We start from the raw sequence: 25,344 nt of genomic DNA, 5'->3' as shown, positions 1-25,344 counted from the left end.
TGCCCAGTACAAAACTCCTGTGTAGTATTGTAAACATTGCGTCCTTAAATTTTCGATGATGGCTTTTCAAATTAAAAGTGACCTATACTATAGAGATTGTGAGGTAAATACATCGTAAGCTGCATTGTATAATTGGAATAGATGATCCTCGTGAGAGTGAATTATAACGATGATAACAGCAACGCGTTGATGACAACATCGCCTGTGACAACGATTTTGAAGATCGTCAGTTGATGATGATATTGTGCAATCAACATTCCACACAGACCCATCTATTGAAAACATGACCAACAAGAACCATGAACGAACATGGGCCCCGTACTGTAATTGCATTTGTCAAAGAAATATGATGTGGTCGTAATGACTACATCAACGATGTTGCATATTTAGATATGGGCCTCACGGCAACAACATTTGTCAGGTTAGGCTCGGTCGTCTAGCTTCACTAGTACGTGTGATCTTGTGGGCATGTCGTTCCTTTACGTCTGAATACTGCTAGTGGCTCTAAGCGCACTTTATTTTTCCCATGATCTTGGCGTACTTGCCGCTTCATCCAACCTCCTGTTACGGAGGCCTTTGATATGCATCAATGACATCGATGGTCCCATATCTGGTGTTGCATTTCAAAAGCCGAAGGTGACTCATTAATGAGTCAGTAAGGATATAGCCTTCCCGTGTGTTGCAGACCATTCCGTTCTAATATTGATGTATAATGTTGTTTGTGTCCTCCCTACAAGCATGCTGTTTCCTGACTCAAATATCCGCTCCGTAGCCTACCTACAGCTTATGTTATCCGCTTGGAAAGAAAATGGCTGCCGGAACTTGAGCGATGAAGGGCACTTGAGAGGAAGCCGATTTTACCTTCACACAGACGTCGGCTTAAAGAAGGCCTTCTGGCCACAAACTCTTAAAGACGAGTAAACAGACCAAATTGAATTGATTCACTGCTTGCTGGAGTGAATCAGTTTACGTCCTGAGTCGAAAGCTAGATGTAATAAGTAAGGTTATGACCGATATGATAGCTGTATGCAATGGTTAACATCTAATGATTCGCTCACCATCATCTATTTCTGACGGAAGAGGGACGTTACGTTACAGTTTCATTAGGTACGTAAGGGTTACAAAGGCTGAATGTTTCTCGTCAAACCGTACTGCATAGTTTCACATTGTATATTGTCATGACAATAAATTTTGTCCCCACCCGGAAACCCTGTTCTGCTTGGTCACAACCTAACGCAATTACTCTTCTAGAAAGGTTCCTTGCAGTGTATGAGTCTATCAGAACTAGTGCATACAGACACCAGGTAACACTTCAAAGTGAGACGAAGATGTATCATATTTAAGAAAAGGATCCGATAATTCATGGCTGCCATTAGGTGCTACCAGTGGATTAACCTTTGACCTCTTGCTTATTTCTAATAATAACGTGTCGTGTCCGCTCTCAATTCATGGAGTTTTTACTGAGACTGACACGACAGTGAACTTACACTATTCTGGGTGTAAACCTATCCTGTTGAAGCAGAATAAAGGCCACTACTACACAACTGGTAACAACAGAATGGCTAGCTATCCCCAAATCAAACAAGTCTTTGCCCCCATCAATTCATGATGAAAACACTTGAAACGGCACCGTCATTAGAATACTAGTAAATGGTAATTTTGAGTAGTCGCAAAACGAAGAAGACGTTGGTCAAACTGATGTCTAGATTATCTAATAAAGACAGTTGTAATAAGCACATGTGGCGTTGTTGATTATAGCTACCTGTTCAGAGCGTCTTTCGTCGTTTGTTTATTCATTGTTAAAACGCCAGTCTGTTTACTTTTGAACCCCGAGGCGTACAAAATACAACAACAAGGACAGACCTATTCCTGAAACAGTTCCTGTGCATGCTTATGCGACTGCAAATTGTTCACCTCAGAAAACAACCCTGAAAATATATCCTAAGCAGAACCATGAATCAAAGTACGCATGGTCTTTCCCCTTTCGCGAGTCTCAATCACTCTATTTTGGGGAGGGGAACCAAAGAACAGATTAGACTACATGTATAACTTGGAAGAATACTACATGTATACACAAGATCCGATAGGTGTCATCAGGCAATGTATCATTGGTCAGCCCATGTTTTGATCAATATACCTTCCAAAAGCTTTGACAGGCGATTAACTCCGCGATCAACTCGTAGTTCTGAGTTCCGCTTGAGCGAGTGACTAACAGTTAACCAGGCATGTGACGGTGCCTAAGTACACTATGAGTGTATACGCCAGCTGGGGTATTGAATTATGCGATGCGTCACCGCAAAACCTTCACACAGGTGCAGAGGTTACCGGGAGTCACGCAAGGGCTCTCTCGTCAAATAGTTGTCGATACTTTTCTCTGGTGTCAATGAAGCCTTGTATTGATCTATAGAAGATGATTGGTTTCATTATTAACCATGGCCTCATTGTGCCTGCGGTAGTTTTTCACCCGTTGTAGCAGTGAGGGAGAGAGCTTGAAGTAGAGCACAGGTGCAAGTTCCACCGATCTGAGAGAGTTAACAACACATGACTGTCTTACGACAGAAACACACATTTGCGCAACCAGGGGTTCGCGACTGGTAGAGACGGTCTGGTGTACGTGATTGGGCGCACGGCAAGTGACAGACCAATCCGGCTCTCTCGCGGGGGATCACTCGTGCACAGAGAAGGACAAAGATTGCAGTGTCTCTCCTACCACCCCGCTCTGTGCGTTCTGTAAGATTAGATAACCCCAGCATGGACAGATGCACTCACTGCCTACATAAACACAGCGAATACTAAGAGAGAGCAGACTCGCCAATAACTCATACAGAAATTAACGAGACTTTCACTTAACTTACATAAAAGTTAGCGTAATCGAATGATTTACAGGTGTGCACGTGATTCATCACGTTAAGAACAAAGAAATTGTTTGACAGTCCAAAGTGGGAAAATTTTACCTCTGTATTAAACTGTGTATTTGTGATAATCTAGATGCGTTAACAAAGTTTAATGGTGCAGAGGTTGAGAAAACCAGACGAAGATGTTGTCAGCAATGCCGTAAGTTGTCCTTGGGTGTGGAGGTGAGAGAGTCTACCATCATGCCGTGCGCCCCAGGGGACTCCTGGTGCCAGCAGACAGACAGGGAGAGACGCCATCTTGGATTCCACTTGGTGAGTTGGGCTCCGCCGACATTTGTCCAGTTTTGTTGTCTTCCCCGCCGTTCCTTCCGCCTGATTCCATTGTAGACTTTGAGGGGAATCTTCCTGGAGAGTGTGTAGGTACTTACTTTTGTTGCTGGTGGCAGGATTGAAAATATTTTGGCCAGTTTAGGACGGGACGCACACCCTATTCTTTACACGGCCTCAGCCAACATTCCACTCTCTGTGACAATCACTCACCCCGTCGCAAGTTACGAGAGAACCGCCGAAATCTCCCCAGATAATCTCAAATTCGGCTTGCCCCGTCAAAATCTCTCCGTAATTTTGTAGATCGAACTTTGTTTTATTCGTCCCGTGGAACAGTTCGGCGTTTTTTGTTGTGAAGTGAGATTTCTGAGGGAAAATATCGGGGAAGTGCGCTACGTGCTACCGACATAAAAACCCGCAAGAAGACCAAATTAGCATCCAGCCGGCGCTGACCTTTTAGGTAAACACTGCATCTCTCGCCGTGTTCGACCAATTTCTAACTTTCCTCTCACTTGTTTCTCCTATGTATCACCAAAGGTTAATAGACTATAGAACTTACGACCTAAGTTTTTGCTTTGTAGGCTTTCTGTTTGCCGGCGAAGCTCAGATATTTCCACGAAAGTTGCGTGTTTCGCAAAATGGTGGGTGATTTCGGTGAACTTTCATGGCCGCTCAGTGCGATTTATTCGATCGATAACACCACGTCTCTGTCGAAATTGGGAGTGAAACAGAGGCTCCTAGAGGCGTTTTTCGCCACAGTTTTGACGGTCCCGTCGAGGACAAACTCTCCACGTATGGATTAGGTGGTGGAATCGTGATTTTGGACACCGTGGACTTAGGCACGAGCCTAACATATGCTGTGCTACGCACATAATAGCGGGATGGCATGTTGTCTTGCCTGCACTATCACAAAGGGCGTTACACAGTACGCGGGCCTGTAACAACACATGACAAGTTGATTACAACTCCATGTAAGTGCTCCCCAAATCACCTCATGCTTGTAAGAGAACTGATTGACTTATTGCTGTAAAGCCTTTCTAGCATTTTTACAGGGCTTAGCCTCTGCCATAGGGTGAGGTATTGAAATAGCACAAATTATGCACCTTGCACTGTAGAGTAGGGGCCATCCTTCCAAAGATAACAACATTGTAAATACATTCTGTAACTGTTACACAATTGAAGAATGCATGATACTTCGTCATTGTTGACATTTCCATGACATTGCTACTTGAATAGCTGACATTACTTGGTGTTAACTATTTTCTTTCTAGAATTTTCTGCATGTGAGAGTACATGCGTAGCAACCTCACTGCACAATGACCTTTGTACTGCTTTGTCCTGTGATTTGTTATCACAAGGAAAAGTTCCTGTTTTAAACCTGACGTGCTCAAATGCTTCCTCTGTGAAATTGTAATACCAGACCTTAGCATTCTACTACCTCTTAATGATTATTGTACAACAAATGAGATTACCATGTAACCAGATAGCAGGGCATGATACAATGTACAATCTGACTGGGTATCAATGCTCTTTGTTTCTGAAGGGACTTGTGTTCACGTACATGTGTGTAGCTTGCATACTACCATATCTATATACACAGCCAGAATTTGTCAACATTGGCATGTACTTGGAGCATTTCTCTAGGATGTGCTTGAAGACAGTTTTTTTTTTTAATTCTCCTCGGAGACAGCATGCCAGGTTGCATATATTTCTCTGAGTGCAATATGATCAGCATGGGGTTGAGTTGTGCTTCAAAAGCATGTCAAAAGACATTGTGTTTGTCCCCCCATGCAGCACGCGCGGCTGTTGTCAAGAGGAACAGTTAGCGGGCCAAACCTGGACACATTGTAATACCTCAGGTCAGCTCGCAGGTAGCTAAACTGCCTAAAGCCTTTAAAATCCTTGGAATGGGATCATGACATGCTACATTTGCACCATGTGAAACTTGTCCGTACTGGACAAACACTGGCCACACCCCATACATGTGTATTGGCTGCTGAAATCCTGACCTTTTGGCCAATGTTTGGCACCTCAGTAAGCTATCTTCCACATTCTTTCCTGTCTGTGTCCCCTAGGAGGGCCAGCCACCTCTTTCACCGAGATTCCCTCCTACATAATCTGTCATTTCTCGCAGACACGCTCACATTATTATGCACCCCTCACCAGTTGTCCTTGCAGTGACCTACAAACGAATTGGAAGGACAAGTGTAGTGGCAACCTGTCTATTATATAAAGAGGAACACCACAGGTAGTGCAACTTTGAAGGAAAGAAATTTGTTGTCTATTTTACTGCTTCTGTTTTCATTTTGCGTCCACCGTAAAACGATCGTGCAAACTACAAATAAATCCAACAGTTTTGCCATTATGAGAAATGAAGCTGGCAAACGTTGCATATTTTCGGTGGCACTGTTATCGAAGAGTGATAGATGTTTCTTGTACAAAGGCTGTAATATCATATTCTGCTGTCTCCAGACCTGGTACCTGCAATCACAACATGTCTGTCAAGGCTTTCAGGAGATTACCAACTGGCATGAATTGGACGTGATATCAGATTCTATGACTCATTGGGTGCATCATGGGGTGGGTCAGCAGTGTTCATCTATGTTACATAGCACAGTTATCTCTTGGTATTGTCTGCCAGTGTTGTAGGAAGACTGCTTTTATAAACGTAAAAGGCTACCATCATCAGATTTCTTAGTTTTTTGTTGTTTTTTAATCTTTTTGTGTGTGTTATACAATATTGGGTTCCATCAAAATATTGCATTGTAATATGAAATCTTATTGATTTTTCTTGTATGTCATTAGAGAAAATGTAATAGAATGGCTGTCTCTTATTTGAAATTTGTTATTTTGTATGGGAATTCCAGGTATTGAACATTCTAATATATTTCTTAGAAATACTTTTTAAAACTTTTTTTTTTAATGGGAGTTGGCAGAGTTTGACACTAGACTTGCGTTGTTATTAGAAGTAACTTAAAGTTTGTATTGACAAACATCATAACTACCTCAGTTGAAACCTTATAAAAGTACACACACTGTACTGACAGTTTTTTAAGAATATTCAATAATATACGGTTTACTACAACTTCTGAGAATTAGTTAAATATTGTTTTGGACTTCAAAATCATATGCTACTTTCCCACATCAACTCGCATATGTACATCATGAAAGCTGCCCCAAGGCAAACAATTATAGTTAATCTCCCCAAAGTAATGAAAGGCCTAGATCCATATTTGCTGTATCACAATTTCAGCTTTGTCCAGAAGGAATAATTGAATGGTGATACCACAAAGGAAAGTACATATGATAAACGTTTGAGCCAATTTTTGCTTGACTTGTAAATTTTCGCAATTTTAGCTAATTCTGTCATTTATTGTATTTGAAGAATGTAATTGACTTCAAACATCTTTCTTTGAATGAGTTTTGAGGCGAGGACGAGTTAATCGGCCCAATTATAGGAAGCCATAATTGTAGTATTTCCACATTAACTATGCAAATGATGTCCAAATTTACATAATCTATGTCAGATGATATTTACTTTTATCTGTACATGTGTTATTAGTATAATTTCCCTTACTTACCACTAAGGTTTTACATCATCAAACAATTTTCTCATGTAAATACAGAAATAAAGCCAGGATTTCTATTGCGTATATCCACGAATGTTCCTCTTGAACCAAGTTACCATAAATAAGTATGAAGTTTCGATCAGTTAGCTCAACTAGAATATACATTTTACTAATTGATTATGCAAATCATGTCCTGATTTTCATACAAATCATGTCCTGATTTGCATAATCAACATACCGTTTCGTCGGTCATCATCACAGTTACATCTTGGTTACATACAGGTCAAAATGAAAATTCATTCATCCCTTCCTTCCTGACGTATCCTATTTCAAAGTCTGCAACGATTTATTTATTAAACTTCACAGAGTGAAATCTTAGAGGTGTTGGCAACAGGATCCATGCATCCTTTACAAGGCCAACCCCTCCAGAGTACTTATGCCCCTGCAGTTCCAAAGAAAGCTGCTAGAAGGTCCAAACTTATATGTCACTTTTTCTTCAGCACAAGAGCTATGTACCACCCAAAAACCATGACCAGAACATGAGATATCAAAACTGGAAGTTCTCCTGCAGTATCAAGAAAAGCCACCAGGGGGCCTGAAATCGAATAATTTCTTTGAAAAGATTTCATCAAAATCCATCTATAGCTTCTTGAGTTTTGGCTTATGCTGGCCAACCACATACAAGACATACATATAAACAAGTGCTACCAAAAACATAGCCTTTTTTGTGAATGTAATGATTCTACCAACTATTCATACTCATAGAATATGATGATTTTCCAAGTCTGGGTAATCTTTTTGGTAGAAGCAAGGACATTATTAATGACCTTGGTAGAAGGCTGCCATATATGGGGCCCTGACCTCACCCAGTTGACCTGACATGACCCCAAACTTGTGTTTACAGTTGAATCTGGAGTTGAAGTGTTGGGACAGAGAAATAATCAACAGTTCAATATGTACTGTAAATTTGGCTATATTATAAAGGTGATATTAGGAGCTGCAGTAACTGGTTAATGCACGTTTATTGCAAGTTCTTGCCCGTAGGCTAATTGCAGGTACATGTAACATGAAAAGGACGGACAGACAAAGATGAACAGTATAATGTGGGATGACTCTAACTACTGACACTAAATTCTAACTTATTGGGTTCGACTTCTTTTTCCGAGACAGTGGAAGAAAAATGATCCCACTTTTTCTGTAATATATTCTGAAAGCAATGGACAAAACTTCAGATGATTCTCTTTTGGAAATTTCACAAATGTAAAGCAACTTTTGACCTCTGGTAGAATGCGTGCATGTGTTTGCTAAACAGTGAAGTTGGTAAACAATGAAGGCCAATAGCACTGCCCTTTGTAAGTAATGACTGTATAATGTAGGTGGTTATAGGGAAATCCTGTAACCTCCCTATAACCTTGGTATAATTAAGCTATTTGATTCTTTTGTCCTATCTACAATGTCCTTCTAGCCCAGAGAACAATAGGACTAGTCCTAGGGCTATTGTTATTTTATCTTCTTGTGTTTGGCATCAGCAGACCTCATTAAGAAAATACAGATGTACTCAAAGCATGACAACATCAATTTTAAAAGAGCCCTACATAGATGGGAGGGTATTTTTTTGTGTGAATAAGAAATATAGATGGGTAAATAACATAAACATTTATAGGAAGTTAAATGCCAAATTATAATGAATGAAGACCTTTATTGCACATTTCTGCCACACTTGGCTAAGTACAGGTCACAACAAAAGATAATACAAGTACAGTTAGCGGATACAAAAGAATATGACTATCATTAAATAAATTCTACTTCTCCTCGCTTTTCGGTTATAGTAGATAAAAAAGAACAGACGTGTTTTTCAATGGGAGGTTTGTCTAGTCGCATTAGAAATATGAATTTTTGAACAGTACTTAAATGTGTGAAGTAGGGAAATAGGTTTTCTACAAGTTTATACAGTTCATTTCTTTCTTTGGTATATAATACACATTCTACCACAAAATGACATTCGTCTTCTACTCTATTTAAAGTACAATGTTTACATAATCGTTGTTCTAGAGGAGTGCGGGTATGTCTTCCCGTTTCAATATGTAGTTTGTGGCAGCTGATTCTTAGTCTTGTGACTGCATTCCTGACCCTCATATTTGAATTACTTAGATATTTTTATAATAAGCATGAAACTAATGAGCTTGAAAGATGTTTGCATCGGACAGCGGAGTTTGCTTTACACAGACTACCAAAGAGCTACATCTACCACAGACTAAAAAATCATGACTATTGTATAGCATGTCCAGAACACGAGACATCATAAGTTCTGCTGCAGTGCTCTAGGAAGTTGCTAGGGGGCCCAAAATCTTTTAATGTCGAGTTCCTATCAAGACCTACCCACAACAAAATATTACAACAATCCACTCTGGCATTCTCGAGTTATCGTGTTCACACACACACACACAGACACATGCTCCGCAAAATATAACCTTCTTGGTGAAGGTAAAGAGCCTTACTCTTTGCCTCAGTACTGTTGACAGCCACTCCGTCAGTACTAGTGTGAGGTCGGCTGCTGTAGACATGTTATAAGTTACATGTTAAGAGTCTTTCAAGCTCGGGGATGATTAATTAATGCATTGCTGGGATAAGATAGCAATGCCAGGCACATCGTATGATGTTGTCAATTAAAACATGTAGCCTGGGTGGTTTGTGATTTGACATAGTTCTACCCAATGCTTTCGGTGATCTGTGGATCAATAAGTTAAGGCTAGACAAAATGGATGTCTTGTTTTTGTCCCAGTTATCTTATCAAGTGTGTACTTCATGTTTCTATTTGATATGTTTTTGATTGAACACATTCAAGATTAATACTGTCCAACTGTTTATCTATTTATTGGCTGTCTGCCTTGTTAAAAACATACAAATGCAAAACAAAAATGTAGAAATGCTAAAAATTTAAAAGAGTCTCTCTTATTGGTTGAACTGCTAATTTTGATGAACAACTAGGATCTGTCCGTTCAATAGACTGTTCCCATAGCCCCGCCCACCTCCTTCAAAAGTAGCGATGCAAAATAGAAAGATTAAAAATACAAATGTTTTACAGATATGCAGCCGCTCTCTCATTGGTGGAACCACTAATTGCTGTACTTTCTTTGGTTGAACAGCTAATTTTGATGGACAGTCAGGTTTGGTACAAGGAAATCAGTGCTACATGTACCAAGGATATGGGTACCCAAACAAACTGAAATTTCACTGAAAATGTCAGTATGAAACTATTTTAAAATGTCAGTGTTACAGAGTCAAAAAATATTGTCATTGTGTTATGATATCAAAATTTGTATGAAGTCTTTTAACTGTTATGGTTAACAATCTACCAGTTTATGTCACAATTGTACATTTTGTAGGAAGGGGACAGAAAACTGTTTCTCCAATAATTATTGGTGTAAAAGCATTGCCTTCATAAAACCATACATATAGACATGACTTATGTGTATCTACACAAACTACACAATGTACTTAGTATTCTCAGAGATCAGGTCAATTGGACATGGCCATTTAGTTCCAAGGGGTGGACAAGCAAGCTATTTTTCAATTTCAGTATAGGATTGTTTTATTGCTGTTGTTAGCTTTAGTTCAGTCTGTGTAAAAGTACTAAAATGTAGATTTGCTACTTTAGATTTTGAATTATATTAGTCATAAAGTTGCACAATTCTCTTTTTATTTGGGTCGGACAAATTGTTTTTCTAAGATGTTTTTATCAAAACCTTTAAGTACATGTAATTATAAGCACTAAAGCCACCTTTCTTCTACTAGCATTTCAAAAACAGTAATGTTGCACACTTAATCTATTTTATATCTTAAACATTCTTTGAATATATATTTAGCGGTCTTTAATTCATAGCTAGCTGCTTGTGTGCATTGCAGCTTTGAAGATTCATCAAAGTCCAAGGTAGATCCATCTCTTTGTGTTGTCTGTTACAATAGTCATGTATGTATTGAAGTCAGCTATATTTGATGATAACCTAAGATGACCCTGTAAATGAGTCTGCCAACACTGCGCTTCCTCGGGGGTCTTCCCGGAAAATGAGGTTTGTTCCAGGAATGACTAGAATATTATGGGCATTATTAATAAGCAGAAAGGAAGGAACCGTGTAAAGCTGAATATGAAACCTCCCGTTTGAGACCTGGTATTGATTTATTTGCTATCACTGCATGTCACGTGGACCCTCCTCTTACAAAAATTCTCCATTATCCATAACTTGATCAAACCTATCAGTCCGTCTTGTTTGAAGATATTATTTGCTCATTTCAAATACTGTAGCTTTCAAGTTGACCAAGGGTCAAGTATGCATATCCATTATATACTGGCAGAAGAAATAACCCAACAAATATGCCGTCTTTCCTAAGTTTTGAAATATCCTTTCAATGGGAATTTTTTATTTTTAATGGAGACCGTTTTTTGATGCAACTCTTTTGGTGGAGAGAATTAGTCCATGTTAAGTAATGTTTTTAAAGATTAATCATATTTTTACCAAGTACAGTCAAACCTGCTCAAGAAGACCGTTTAGAGGACTGATAAAATCATATCTGTTATAAGTGATTACCAGTCTCAATGTAAATGCCTAAGGCTCTACAATGCAGCATACTTCTTCCATCCCCCAATCCCTTACTGTATCAGGGATGCATTTGGGTTGTGTCAGAGTGATCTACAGAGGATGAGATCCCACCACAAATCTGCACAGTTTTCTCGTGATCCAGATTTATGAGCCCCTTTATCTGCCGACAGTTGTAAAATGGAGAGCTGGCCCACTTTGGAAATGACCCATAGAGATGTGGCAGTCGGTAGCTACACCATCTACATCTAGGTCACAGCTACAGTCCATGAATCTTGCATGAAAAAGTGAGGAAGATGTTATCTTGACAAGAGGCAGCTTTGACAGATTACTGCTAAAACTGAAAAAAATTAAGTTTCAGGATGAAGAAACTCCAAATCTAGCTTTTTCACCAAATTTAGGCCAAGATCTACATGTGCCAACAGAAATTATTCAAAAATCCTTCTTTTGACTTGCTCCGATTTCTTACAGCCATCCCCGCTGCAGGACAAGTCAAAAGAACACTTTAGCATAATCTTTATATCAAACCTTTTAGTGGAGACTACATAACAAGTATCATGTCTAGTCTGTGCTGTGTTGTCATTTGCTGATGCTGACAGAAAGAAATAATTTGTTAGATGCAGTATGCAGTATAAACATTTCCTTGGTCTGTAAATAGTAATTTTAAGATAATTGGTATGACTAGTGTTGAATGTTGAAAAGAAACAAAGTGAAAGCATGGGGTGGACAGATAGTTGCTCATTGATAGACAGTACAGTATAGTGTTCTGGATCTATAGATAGATCTATACATGTTTGGCAAGTATTAAGTTCAAAGCCACTGGCAAATTAAGCTTAGCCTACCATCCCTGAATCACAGACACACACTATCAATGATTTGAGATCATAATTCCATTCTCCGTTTGTGTATTTATACACTGTGACTTAGCCTTCTGATTAGCTGTAATTGCTGCCACTCCCATCCTATTAAACTGTGTCCCTTCCCTTACATGCCCCCACCCATGTGTTGAAAGTGAAAGAGAGAGGGTAAAATCATGGTTTATTTTGCATTTGTGATACTCATTATATTTTCAGACCAAGAGCAGGTAGATCAAAGAATCACTTTGTTAAGAAAAATTAGATTGAGACAATACAGAAGAATTAAGAAAGCAAAAATTAAAATATCATTTTTAAGATTCTTATTCAGATTATTGTCATCAACTCCCCACTCGACAATGTAAGAGCCCTTTCCCCGAGGAAAGTAATGAAAGAGCACAGTTAGGAATTCAGAAGAATGTAGTGTGTGGGCATTTGTTTTGTTGAATAAGTGGAATTTGCCCCAGGCTAAATGCGACACTTTGGACAGACGTAACATGCCTATTGATGCATTAGCTAGTAAAGCAGGGCGCAGCAGACTGAATACTGTGGGCTTTCAGAGGATTGTGGACTGTAAGGCAACAAACAAGACATGTGGTTAATATGTTGTTTGCACTCTTGGTACATAGATAGTGTGCACAGAGTTCAACAGTGCTAAACCGAACAGGGAGGGTAGAAATCGAACTCCTAACTTGCAGATGGCACAAAGGGTACACATACAATGTAATTGTTTTTGGGGCTAATAGTGTATGATCGACTGGAGAATCTGTTTGTAGGTTGTCAGGAACATGATGAATAGGATAACATGTTTGATGTTTTTCACATTAGAAGTGCTAAGCGAGATTATCAAAGGCTTGACAAGGGTGAAGACAAGATTCTGTTTTAAACATGCAGTGTGGAGTGCAGTTTTGTTACATTAAAGAACACTGACACTTTTGATTGAAAAGAATGATGGCATAAGGTATCAAGGAAAACGTTCTTCCTATGAAATATTCATAATCTTACAATCAACATGGCAGGAAATTTTAGAGCCAAATGTTGATGAATTTCTAATGATTGTAAACACCCTTCAGGCCACACATATTCAGTCAGTAAGTGTCTGAAGTTATTAATTTTCTGTTAAGAAAGACAAAACAGCAAATTCAGGTAGAAACAATGTACATGTAGTACTGTCTTTTCCATCACCATTAGCATGTAAAATTGAAATCAAAAGGCCTAGTTTATGCATTAGAACTTCTTGTACATGTACATGGATACCGTTGACTTTGTGGGATACTGCCCTTAATTAAGCTTTGCGCCTTAACATTACCAGCTTAATTAGCCAAACATTAAAGTGATAGCCAGTAAGTAGATAATGAGTCACGGTATCACACACACCTTGACCTTTTCTGATCAAAAGTGTTGCCCTTTATGGATGGTATAATTCATGTGTTTATTTTCACTGTATTACTTTTGTATAACTCACATTGCAACCTTTAAGCCCTGCTAAGAGTTCTCTTGCATGTCAATGTATACATGTAGGAACAGATGTAAGAATTTAATACACACAGATGATCTGTAGTGAAATCAGTTGAAGCTTGTCCTTAATGGTGATACAACTTTGATCAATTTTTTGAAAAATTTAGATCTATTGTGACCTAAAGATTTGTATATTCAAAATGGTTCAAACTTAGTACAGATATTATCTAAAAACCATTCCATTGACTGTTAATTGACTAGAACTAAAGTGTTTCTTCAATCTGGTTTTTCCACCTGTAGATGTGTGAAGATGGCTTCTTCCACCATGGACTTTGATGCCGTACCAGACTCAATGGTTATTCCAGCAGAGTTGGAGGTCAAGCGATCAGGTGTATCTACCAAAAATGGTAAGAAAAATCACATTATAGATGAAGATTATGATTACTTTACATTTGTCTTGATGCATTTTCTTGTGGAAACAAACCTTGAAATTTGAAGTTTGCTGGTTCCTGCCATATTTTGTACATTTGGTCTTGTCACTTTTATGTAGTTTTTACAAGATTCTTGTTGATTGATGGAATATATATTTACGTTTTAGTGCTTGTGTACATATAAAAGTAATTGAATGTTTAAAAGTTTAAAAAAAAATGTCTTGTTACAGGAGTGTGGTGCAAACGGAGCATTCCTAAAGGAGTCAAGTATGGACCCTTCAAAGGGGAGAAGAAGAAGAAGTCCCAAGTCACAAACCCTGACTACATGTGGGAGGTGTGTAAGGCCATATCCTAGTCCACTGGTAGCTGTGTGTTTTCAACTCCTATACTCTTTCTCATGATTGCTAAGTAGTCAATTTAGAATTAAAAGCAGAGAAAATTGTGTACCCTTTTAAAGTCTTTGGAATGAACCCCTGACCCTCTGAATGCTTGGCAAACACTCTACCCCCTAGGCCATTGCACTGGTGTTGTTTTTGTAGCAACAACTGTTGTTAATCTATCAAGATCCTGAGTACCCCACAAATACTTAGCAGAAGAAGGGAGATGATCTTAGTAAATCTTGGTGATCTATAAATCATTTTTCAGCGTATTTGTGTATGTATGTTAATTGATTTGGAGCCTAAGCAACTTAATTCTCCCCTTGCTTTGAGCAAGAATTGACCTTGACCTTTAGCAATGGTCAGATTCCAAAAAAGGGCACTCACAAAGCTGAGTGATCTTTAGAAATCTTGCGGTCACCTTGCAATGATTATAATTCATTATCCTTGCCAAGAAGGTTGTGTTTTTGGTGCCGTGTGTGTGTGTGTGTGTGTCTGTTTGTGAACAGTATAACTCAACTAGCTGTAGATGGATCCTTATGATATTTGGTAGGTGGGTAGAGGACGGGAAAGGAAGGTCAAGTTCGATAATGGGCCCCCTAGCAGCTTTCTTAGGTACTGTAGTACTGTGGAACTTCCAGTTTTGATATCTCGTGTTCTGGACATGCATTGAGTGTGATTTTTGAGTGTCTTTTCTGGAATAAGTGATGTAGATTTGGGCCCCCTAGTTTATAAGTAAAGCAGTTAAACTCATTCAGGACCTTTTCTCTCAGATCCGTACAGGAAAAGGCTGGTTCTGTGTGGATGCCTCGGATCCCAGCAAGGGGAACTGGATGCGTTATGTGAACAGTGCCCGGTACTTTGAGGAACAGAACATTGTAGCCTTGCAGCAGCATCAGAGAATCTACTACAAAACCATCAAGGTAGGTACTACTAACTCATAGTAGACAAAATTTGAATGTTTAACAGTTGTATAATTTAAAGCAACAAGACAGTTTGTTTGAGTTTTCCAAGTTATGTGCAGAAAATTGTCTGCTATCGTGTTATATTATTAGCATCACAATTTGTAGAATATCTGGGAGAAAAAAGAATCCATGTAACACAAATTGATTGCCTGTGATGTAACATATAATATGGGGACAACACAAGCTACATTGTGTCAGAAAGGAAACAAGTTTGTAAAACTAAAGATATATATTACATACATGATCTGTAGGGTAATTTTCAGTATTTTTCCATATATCTGCCCTGATCAACAACAACAAAAATAAAGTGTGCAGAGTAAACCTGTAGATTAACATTAATTGATATCTGCTACAGATACAATAAACGTTGCATGTTGACTTGTAAACTCAATAGATACATGTACATGTGTGTGTGTTTTCATTGTTAACAGGAGATCAAGCCGGGGGAGGAGCTGTTGTGTTGGTTCAACTCAGCGGATACAGCACAGCAGGAACTTGCCATGGAACACGCTGGAAAACCAAAAGCGAAGAAGAAATCCAAATCTTCTAAGATATTTGGTAAGTCTTCTTTGGATAGATTTGAAGTGACTGTTATTGTTTCTTTGGATGTCAAAATCTCTATCCATTGCCAACTGAAAAAGCAATATGCTTTACCCAGATGACTGCTTTTAAATGACCTTTTATGGTCAGTAGCTGAATTATGACTTACATTTTCTGGTATTTGATTAGTTTGGCTTTTGTTATTTATTCTTGATAACAGCACATATATTTTTACAGGAAAGAACAAGGTACAGCTTTGTTTGTGCTGTAATATTCATTTCTAAACAAATGTACATGCTAATATCTAACAATACATTCTGCAACTTTTATAGGAAAAGTAGTAAAGAAGAGGAAAGGAAAGGGAGGGAAGGGAGGGAAGGCAGCAGCAACTTCCATCAAGTCCTCCAGCTCACAAGAGGACCTGACTGCTGACACAAGCGTTGAGGAAACAACCCTCGATGAGAGTGAAGCCAAAACAGATGACTCCCAGGAGGCTGACACAGGCACAGAGTTATCTGAAGAGACGACTGAGGAAACATCTATGGACCAGGAGTCAGAGACTCCGGATGAAGATGACCTCCCCATAGCAGTGCTACAGAAACAGCAACAGGCGACGCCAAGGAAGAAGAAGAAGGAGGAAGAGGAAACATCAGATGACGAGAAGCTTGTGATTGACGAGGAAGTCAGCGGCGATGCAAAAGACGCCGAGAGTGGGAAAGACAGCGAGTCGGCCAAACATGTGTCGCCCAAACCTTTCCCTTGCACGCAGTGTGGCAGGAATTTTTCCACCAAGCAGGGTCTGGAGAGACACCTGCGAACCCATTCCGGGGAGAAGCCGTACAAGTGCAGCCACTGCGGGAAGCAGTTCACCACCTCGACAAACATGCGGCGCCACGAGCGGCTGCACACGGGAGACCGACCGCACGTGTGTCAGGAGTGCGACCACGCCTTCATACAGAAAGGAGACCTGAAGAAGCACATGGTGTCTCAGCACGGGAAAGTGGAAGCAGACAGTGTAGAGGAGTCCGAGAAAGACAGCCAGGAAAATGGCTCCAGTCCTCAGAGCGGTGTCTGTCTGAAGAAGAGCGACGAGCACCCAGAAAGCAGCAAGGAACCTATGCCAACAAAAGATGGCCAAAGCGATGCAGAAAAAGAACCTGAAGATGAGCCTTCGGGCGACATGATGTCCGAGATAATTGGTGATACCGACAAACAAGAACTTGACGACGAGACTGAGATGGAAGAAGAAGAGGGGAAAACTGGGAAATTTATATGTGAAATATGCAACAAGCGGTTCACAAAGTATCCCAATATGACACGCCATAGGAAACTCGCCCACGAGAGGGACCAGATCATCCGGAAAAAGAAGATACTAGTGGAGGAGCTTCTGGAGGAGGGTGAGAGGCCGAAGAAGAGGAAGAGAGTTAGCCAGGGGGATTCTCCAAGAAGTCGGTCCAGTACACCCGGAGCTCACCCAGGAAAGGGTGAGGATGCTGCACAGTACCTGGATGGGAGACTGGAACAGAAAGAGCACCAGCACATCGGAAAGCTGTCCCCCAAACGGATCGTTGATGGCAGTTCATCCAAGAAAAAGAGTCCAGTTCGGTCAGGAGGACATACGGTGAAGATTCATGTGCCGCGTGCTGTCAGACCTCCGACGGGAACACCCGGTCGTGGTCCAAGGCACGGGAAGTCATCCGGCATGCATCCTGGAGCCGTTAGTCCGTACACACAGGTCCATCCAGGCAGCTCCCAGCAAGGTGCTGCTGCAGTGCATATCACTTCTCCCCCATATGGCAGTCCTCAGTACGTGTCAGGCAAGGGGAGGAGAATGCTGGAGCCACCACCAGCTCACTCGGGTCCCCTGGTACCACCTCACCAGTCCAGCAGCAACAGAAGGACGGACAGCCCGCCTCTTCGATCACCAACTGCCAAGCAGTCGCAGGGTCACAGAGACCAACAGCTTTCCCGAATGCTCCATCCTGAATCGCGTGGAAGGGATCGTGCACCACCAAATGTAGTTGTTGGAGACCAGCAGCTGTCTCCGATGCATCGCCAGAAACAGCGTGCAAGAGCTCCCGCACCACCCAATGTTGTTATGGCACAGAGAGCAAGTTTTCTAGCCAGGGGTGCAGCAGGGGTTGGTCCGAGAAAAGGTATTCCCTCCCCACATGCAAGGAATATGGCTGCGCCACAACAAGAACATTCGAAGCAAAGCACCTCCAGGACACCAACCATTGCACAGGTCGCCAAACATTCCCCAGCGCTCCAAAAGATGTATGCTGCCTCATTTCCAGACAGGATGGTCAGCCCTTCTCAGAACATCCGATCGCAGCAGCTCAGCTACCTGGCTAGTCGAGTCGGAACTGTCCACCATGGCTCAAATGCCAAAGGCTCTTTTGGTCAGTCCACGCCAACTTTACAACAGTTTCAGTCCTCCCCATCTAATCAGTACTCCAGTAGCAGTCAAGGGGCCAAGATGCCAAGTGCATTCTGGTCAAAGGGCAAATCAAGGGACACGCAACCCTACAGGATGAAGAGCAGTCCTGAGCTTTATTCTCACATGGTCGAGAGTGATCAGCCATTGGATCTGTCGGCGCCGTTGAAGAAGGCGGTTAAGGAAGAGCTGGTATTTACAGACGACGGTGTCTTGGATCTCAGTGGCAAGAAACAAGTTGACAGGCCACCTGCCCACGCTGCGCAACAGTCGTCTAGTTTAGATTTGTCTGATGCCAGCTCTGTGGCTTCATACATCAGCAGAGTGCCGCAGTATGAGAAGGCCTCCAGCTATGTATCCGGTTCGAACCCTGCAAAAGCAGCGGCAGGTCGTAGTGCTAGCCCGACGTTCGGTCTGGGAAACCTGTTCAAGTGTAACGTGTGCCACACGCCGTTCAAGTCCATGAAGGACATGAACCAGCACGTGTCAGCGCACGCCAAGGAGTGGCCCTTCAAGTGTGAGTTCTGCATCCAGCTCTTCAAAGTGTCCTCGGAGTTGTCCCAGCACCGCGCATCTCTCCATGGCGTCAGCAAGACCTTCATGTGCTCCTTGTGTAACCGCGAGTTTGGTTTCCTCGGCAACCTGCAGAACCACCAGAGGGACGTCCATCCCAACATGCCTTGCAGCTACACCGTGCTCCAGCCCGGTGCCCTGCGACCGCAAAATTTCACCGACCCCAGCAAGTCGACTCCGAAGAAGGAGGAGCTGAAGCGGCAAACGGAATTCGGTTCCCTGATCCAGTCCCCAAAGAAGGACCAAGTCGATGGAAAGGGGAAGATCTCCCCAGTCAAGCCAGTGGACACATCGCAAGACATCAAGAGGAACTTTGCAGGGTATGCCATGAACATCATCAACCCAGAAAACCCCTTCAACAGGCCACCTCAGCTGCAGACATCGCTCTACAACAGTGCCATCAAGTGCACCAAATGTGGAGCCACCTTCGAGAGTATGCCGAACCTGCACATGCACATCATTGGTGAGTGGTTTCAAAACTCTTGTATCCCAGCAAAGTGTATAGTGTTTTCACTGTGGTCATGAGGACATTGCTGTCAAAGTCTGTACAAGCTGGCAATAAGAATGTTGTATACATAGCTAACAATGGTGTGATATTAGCATACAATTGTATAAAGACTGGGCCCTGTAAAAGAAAAATGATTGATTTCAGTTGTAAACGGTCACACGTCACTGACGAATGGTAGTGTAGTCTACATGAAATCTATGCTGTTGCTTGAGTAACTGTCATCTAGAATAACATACGTCACACCTTTACTATTAAGAGCTACATGAACATGTAGATTTAATATTCTCTGTGTGTGTTCTATTGTATAGATTGTGCAGAAGGTAAGAAGACCTCTCCTGGTCCCAGCCCAGTGAAGAAGGGCTCCCCGAAGAAGGCCGCCCATGGCAGTCTGGTCAAGAAGCTGGGAGAACCTCACAAGCTGACCGATGGGGAGATGGCAGCCATCAAGATCAAGAAGAAGGCCAAGAACCTCAGCAAGCTGAACGAGAAAAGGAAGAAGGCTCAGCAGTTCCAGGTAAAAATCATGCTGGAAGTCTTAAGATCTTCAACATTTTAGCACAGTCTAACCATTGTAGATATGGCACTATATCACATCAGTGGATTGCTCCTTTAATGTTTTAGTTGGTCAAAAATTAGGGCAAGATGCACCTTATACTGTACGTGTAACGTTACATGTATATTTAAAAAAAATCATATTTATGTTTAGATGTAAATTTAGCATTTCTATTTGTTTATACTGAATTAATTGCCTTTAAGTTAGATACTGTCTAATACGCATCTTGCATACTGTTGGAATAAAAAATAGCATCTTTCTGATTTCCAAGAATCTGTACCTAAACCAAAGCAGCTGTTGACCAATCAAATAGCTCGTCTCTAATGAGGCATCCAATAATGTGTATTTAATGACTGTTTGCAGATTTCGTACGACCCTAAGAAGTACACAGGCCGTCGCCGGCTGGCCACAGAGATGCTGGACCTGCACAAGTGCCCCGGCTGCCAGAAGAACTTCAGCCACTTCAGTAACCTGCAGCGCCACCTACTGGTGTGTCCTGGGAAGGACAAGATTGACAAGGACGTCTTAGACGCCCATCTGGGCGCGTTGAAGGAAGACGAGAAATCCAGGGAGCTCAAGGTGAAAATTTCCTCTGCTTATTTTGAAATGTATGTTCATTGACCATGAAGAGGACTGCACTAACTTTTGCCTTGCTTTTTTTAAAGTTTAACCTTCACCCCACTGCCTAACATTCATAACCAATTCAAATATGGTGCCAAACAGTTACCTTAGCTTGCTGAAGGTTAAGATAAATCAATACACATTCACAGTTCAATAGACCAGCTTCAAATGTACATTTCATTACCTCCATACAAGTCAGCAATCTGAAGCTGTATTAGTGTATCTTCCCCTTGACAACAATGTTTAGGAGGAGGAGGTACCTTTGTTATAAGAGGCCGTTCTGTAGATCCCTCCTCCCCTAAAGATAAAGCCCTGACCTTATTTGCTGTCATCTCTCTCCTTCAGGAGCAACACATGTGCTCCAACTGCAAGAGGTCGTTCACCTACCTAGCCAGCCTGCGGAAGCACCAGCAGTCATGTGACAAGAAGTTTGCAGCAGCTGCTGAGGGGAGAGCAGACACAGCCAACGCAGGTGCGGCCGTCCCTGGTCTAAAGAAGAAGAGAAGTAAGGGCAGAAAGCTGGCACCAGTCGATGGGGAGAGTACGGAAGACTCCATGTTGGAAACGTCAGAAACGGAGGACACAGGGTTAGAAGAGTATGGCGAGACGTTTGAAGAAGGCAATGCTCCTCCCACCAAGAAGAAGCGTGTGATTGGCTGGAAGGGCGGAAGGAGGAAGAAGAGAAACTTCTGGTGGAAGAAGAAGCGTTCGCAGATGAAGGGTGAAGACGGCATGGAGGAGGCTGACTCCCAGGGAAACGGGGAGAGCTCCCAGATCCTCAACATCATGAGGTCCATGAGCGATGAGCTGCAGAGCCCCACTGAACAGCCAGAGGGCGTACCTTTTGGAAATGGTGGAGAACCGTTGATACAGGGAGAGGAGGAAGCCGGGATGCCAGGTCCAGGAGGTGACTACAATGAGGAGATGAAGGTTTTTGATGCCATCGAAGGGATTGCAAAAAAAGTGAGTGGAGGAAAAGAGTCGTCTACCAAAGCCGGTGCAGGGAAAAACAACGGAGCAAATAGTAACAACAATAACAACAACGCCAGAGGAAACCGAGTGGTGAGGACCAACGTGCTTTCTGCGTCCACTGCTAAGGTCGAGGTGGGTCAGGGGGACGGCGCTACCGGCGCTGCTGCAAAGCCGTCGACCAGTCAGGGACCGTTTATTTGCGGAGACTGCGGGTCGGAATTCCGCGCAAAATGCCATTTGGTACGCCACAGCAGCGTTCACATGAACAGGCCCTACAAGTGTAAGATATGTCATCATTCATTCGCAGCGCAGCACAACTTCGAGAACCACATGAGGCTGCGCCACAAGAATGTGACAGTCAAGGTGGAGAAGTCTTAGCCAAGAAAAACATTTATTACGTTTCTCATGATTGTGAGCGTGGACCAAAACTTGATCATTCTCGGGAATGAGTAAAAGTTGTTTTCATCTCCTATTTATTGTTTGAAACTTATGTTCTTTTTACACAACCACAGTCTTTTCTCACCAACACGTAAAAAGAACATTAAGTTTCAAATAGCTTACTGACATGATGAAACTATTCACAGATTGAAGTACTAAGTCTTGTTTGACCTTTTGCTTTCTATTTATTTGATCAGAGTAATCACTGATAGCTTTCAGGTTAATTTATTACATGTACTGTGGAAATTCCTCCTTGCTGTGTTGCTGGTTTTGAATTCCACAACTGTTAGACTAAGAGTAAAGTATACTGATTATGAGCAAGTGTCTTTTGAATTCTGGGTCTGGTACCACAGTTCTTTTCAGATAAGTCATCACAATCCAGAGATTTTTTCATAAGAACAAATGATAAGGATAATTCTGATATCAGTTATGATACAAGTCTGTGTTTTGACCATAACATTGTGTTTTGTATTACTCTATTGTTTTCAATGTTAGTGGAGACAAGGCTACAACAAAAGGAGGGTACAAAATATGATGTATATAGTGATGTGTGTGCAACAACTTGATTACCTCGTACTAAGGTAGTTTCGTATGAATAATTTCCACTAATTTGCTTATCTTGTATCCTGCACTTATGTCTCATTAAGAATGAAGTGTAGAGAAAAGCAATCCACCTCATTTTGAATTTTTTTGGTCTATCAATTTGCCCTAAATCAATTGCCATTCTGTGAAGACTTGTTTTTGTCAATCCAGTTCAAATCATTTTATCGTGAATGTTGGTATATTCCTAACCGGTAAAAATGTGCTAAAGGCACCTTTTGGTTATAAAAGAGAAACATGTTCAGTACTGACTATACAGTGTACTAATAGTACTCACCATAAAGCGTTCTATTTTGTAGACTGCAATGCATCTGCTTTGCCTTCACCATACACTGTTTAATGACTATCAATACAGAGCAAGTGCAACACAGTGTAAATGCATTTCCATTGTATACCATTGTTACATCAGTTATTAGTGTTCCTAACTGCTTATATTTTAAAATTAGTTATACACTAAGGGCCTTATTCAATGCTATTTCATCATATATGCTTAACATGAGAACATTGGAATGTATATATAAAAATGAAGTAGGAATTCATGTAATGTGCACCACCATAATTTGTAGTTTGCATTTCATATGTTGTAATGATTTGAAATTTGTGATTGCCATGAAGTTGGAAAGTAGAAAATAGGAGAACAAATTCTGGGGAATGCTGAAGTGTGTGAAATTATCTTCCACCGTATCCTCACCTACTCTTAATAGATAATGATGGTATGGTCACTATTTAATAATCTATTTTGTCACCTTAAGTATAAAACAGGCTACTTTGATGAAAATTGTCTTTAAAATTTCTGGCCAACACGTTAAAGTCGTTACCTTCCCCAGTTATCCTGTATCACACTACAGGTGCCTCAGTGTACAGAATTAGTACTGACTCACATGTAACATTAGGCCACACCAATTTAATTTCTTGGTTATCAGATTTTTTGGGTAAATTTTAGCACAGGGACATCATTAAAACAGAAGGCTGCGGTAAAAACTTGCACCTGACCCTGTTCATTCCCTGAAACGGTGGGTACCAAAGTACAAACCTTCCTCTAAGATTCTGTTAATTTATTACATCATTATTAACTATCTTTTTTTTTAAAAGTCTGTTAACCAAGAAATTGAATTGGTGTGGCCTTAGCTGGGTTTACACACGTGTTTTCAAAGTCGACTCGGGGCTGTGTGTGAGGAGCTTTGGGCTGCTCAAGTTGAGTTTTTCTACTAGAAAATGCTACTTAAGTGGCCTAGGGTTCTCCTTGCACGGTCCTGAGTCGACTCCAAGTGGACTCAAAAACGCATGTTTAAATGAGGCCTTAGATGGCTAAAGTTGATCACATGTTAAACTCAGGTGAAATATTTTACAGCCAACACACTTCATCCCTTGTTGACTAAATTAACATTAATATATACAAACTGTATAGGAAGAATTTCAGAGGTAACTTTACATTAAATTTAGCATTCAATGTGTGACCATATGAACTTGTCAATTCCACAGAAGTCATTGTAAACGCCAAAGGATGGACGGAAAGGTTTTCCAGATGCCTGTGTGAAAATATCTATGACACTGCTATAAGCTTAAGCTATATATGATATATTTGATACTAGGAGTAGGATTTAGAATCACTATGCAAAGTATATGTAGTCAGTACACTTGCTTGTTGCTTCCCCAATTGCCTTGTTTAGCAATCTTCAAACTTCTGGAGTGTAATGTCCAGCCTATATTTGCTGTTCTACAGTTACAAATTACAGTGCTGTGCACCTTGCTTTGGGAGTATTCTTTGGCATGGTTAATAAAAGTGTCTTAGACGATAGATTTGGTTTATTGTGTCAATATTTATGTGTCAATGTCATTGAATACATCTATAAGCTATTATTTCATGTTTTATTAAAACACAAACTCTTTGTAATAGTAATGAAAAGAAAAGTCAGACACATATTTGCATGCACTGAAGAGTCATGTGCTTGGTATATCCAAAAGCTGCTTAACGCACCGAACCTTATGCAGAAGATGTGGTTAGCAATCCTGCTTCAGAATCACGAGGTAGAGGGAGTGTTAGTGTAGCCTGGGTGCCGTCCGATTACTACCGTGGCTCCTACACTCGCTACCAGCTCGCTACCCTGGAAAAAAAAATCGAGTTTGATTTCCGACGCACGAAGGTGAAAATATATTTTCTGACTGCCTTCGTCCACCCTCTTCATAACTTAACACATGCAAAGACAACCAATTGCCTGAACGTAGACATACGCAAGATCGTTTAAGAACACACCACATAATCGCTAAACGTAGGTGTCAAGCCGGTGTGAGTAGATCAAATGAATATGTCCGGATATGCAACCTGCACTCTTCACGACAAACCTGGCGCGTTGCGCCACGAGGCGGCTGACCAGGTACATGTATGCAATACAAACGAACAAACAAAACTGTCACTGGGGTTTAGCACCTACCAAAGAGACAACTAGATCTGTCCCTGGTGCTGAATGCTATCCACATAGAAATTCATTGTATGTACGTTATATTGAGCCAACATATTAACCAACCAAACCTATCTCTGGACAACATCACCAAGTTACCTCCCGAAAGAACAAACTGTTAAAGAAGTTAGTTTGCTACTGTTAACACCGTCCTCTAAAACAAGACAACCTAACGTTACCTAATCTCCAAGCAGATGTTGGAGTGATGAAAG

General features: G+C 41.1%; 1 protein-coding gene across 5 annotated transcripts; it reads left to right on the top strand.

Annotated features, from left to right (window-relative positions):
- Positions 1-2,646: 2,646 nt before the first annotated feature.
- On the top strand, positions 2,647-24,471 carry LOC136443595 (PR domain zinc finger protein 2-like). Of its 5 annotated transcripts, none has more exons than XM_066440893.1 (10): positions 2,647-3,167; positions 4,977-5,041; positions 13,959-14,065; positions 14,320-14,423; positions 15,240-15,389; positions 15,863-15,989; positions 16,304-19,444; positions 19,798-20,003; positions 20,406-20,621; positions 21,009-24,471. In XM_066440893.1, exons 3-10 carry the CDS (start codon positions 13,969-13,971, stop codon positions 22,011-22,013), a joined length of 5,046 nt encoding a protein of 1,681 aa, XP_066296990.1. In that variant the 5' UTR covers positions 2,647-3,167; positions 4,977-5,041; positions 13,959-13,968; the 3' UTR covers positions 22,014-24,471. The 5 variants fall into 5 exon arrangements, with proteins under 5 accessions (XP_066296990.1, XP_066296988.1, XP_066296987.1 ...); XM_066440891.1 differs by having other exon boundaries at positions 4,977-5,053; XM_066440890.1 differs by lacking the exon at positions 4,977-5,041 and having other exon boundaries at positions 2,648-3,167.
- Positions 24,472-25,344: the final 873 nt, after the last annotated feature.

Source organism: Branchiostoma lanceolatum, chromosome 10 (assembly GCF_035083965.1).
Source record: "Branchiostoma lanceolatum isolate klBraLanc5 chromosome 10, klBraLanc5.hap2, whole genome shotgun sequence".
NCBI lineage: Eukaryota > Metazoa > Chordata > Leptocardii > Amphioxiformes > Branchiostomatidae > Branchiostoma > Branchiostoma lanceolatum.
Note: the sequence above shows the minus strand (reverse complement) of the source record. Positions and strands in the feature narration are given on the sequence as shown.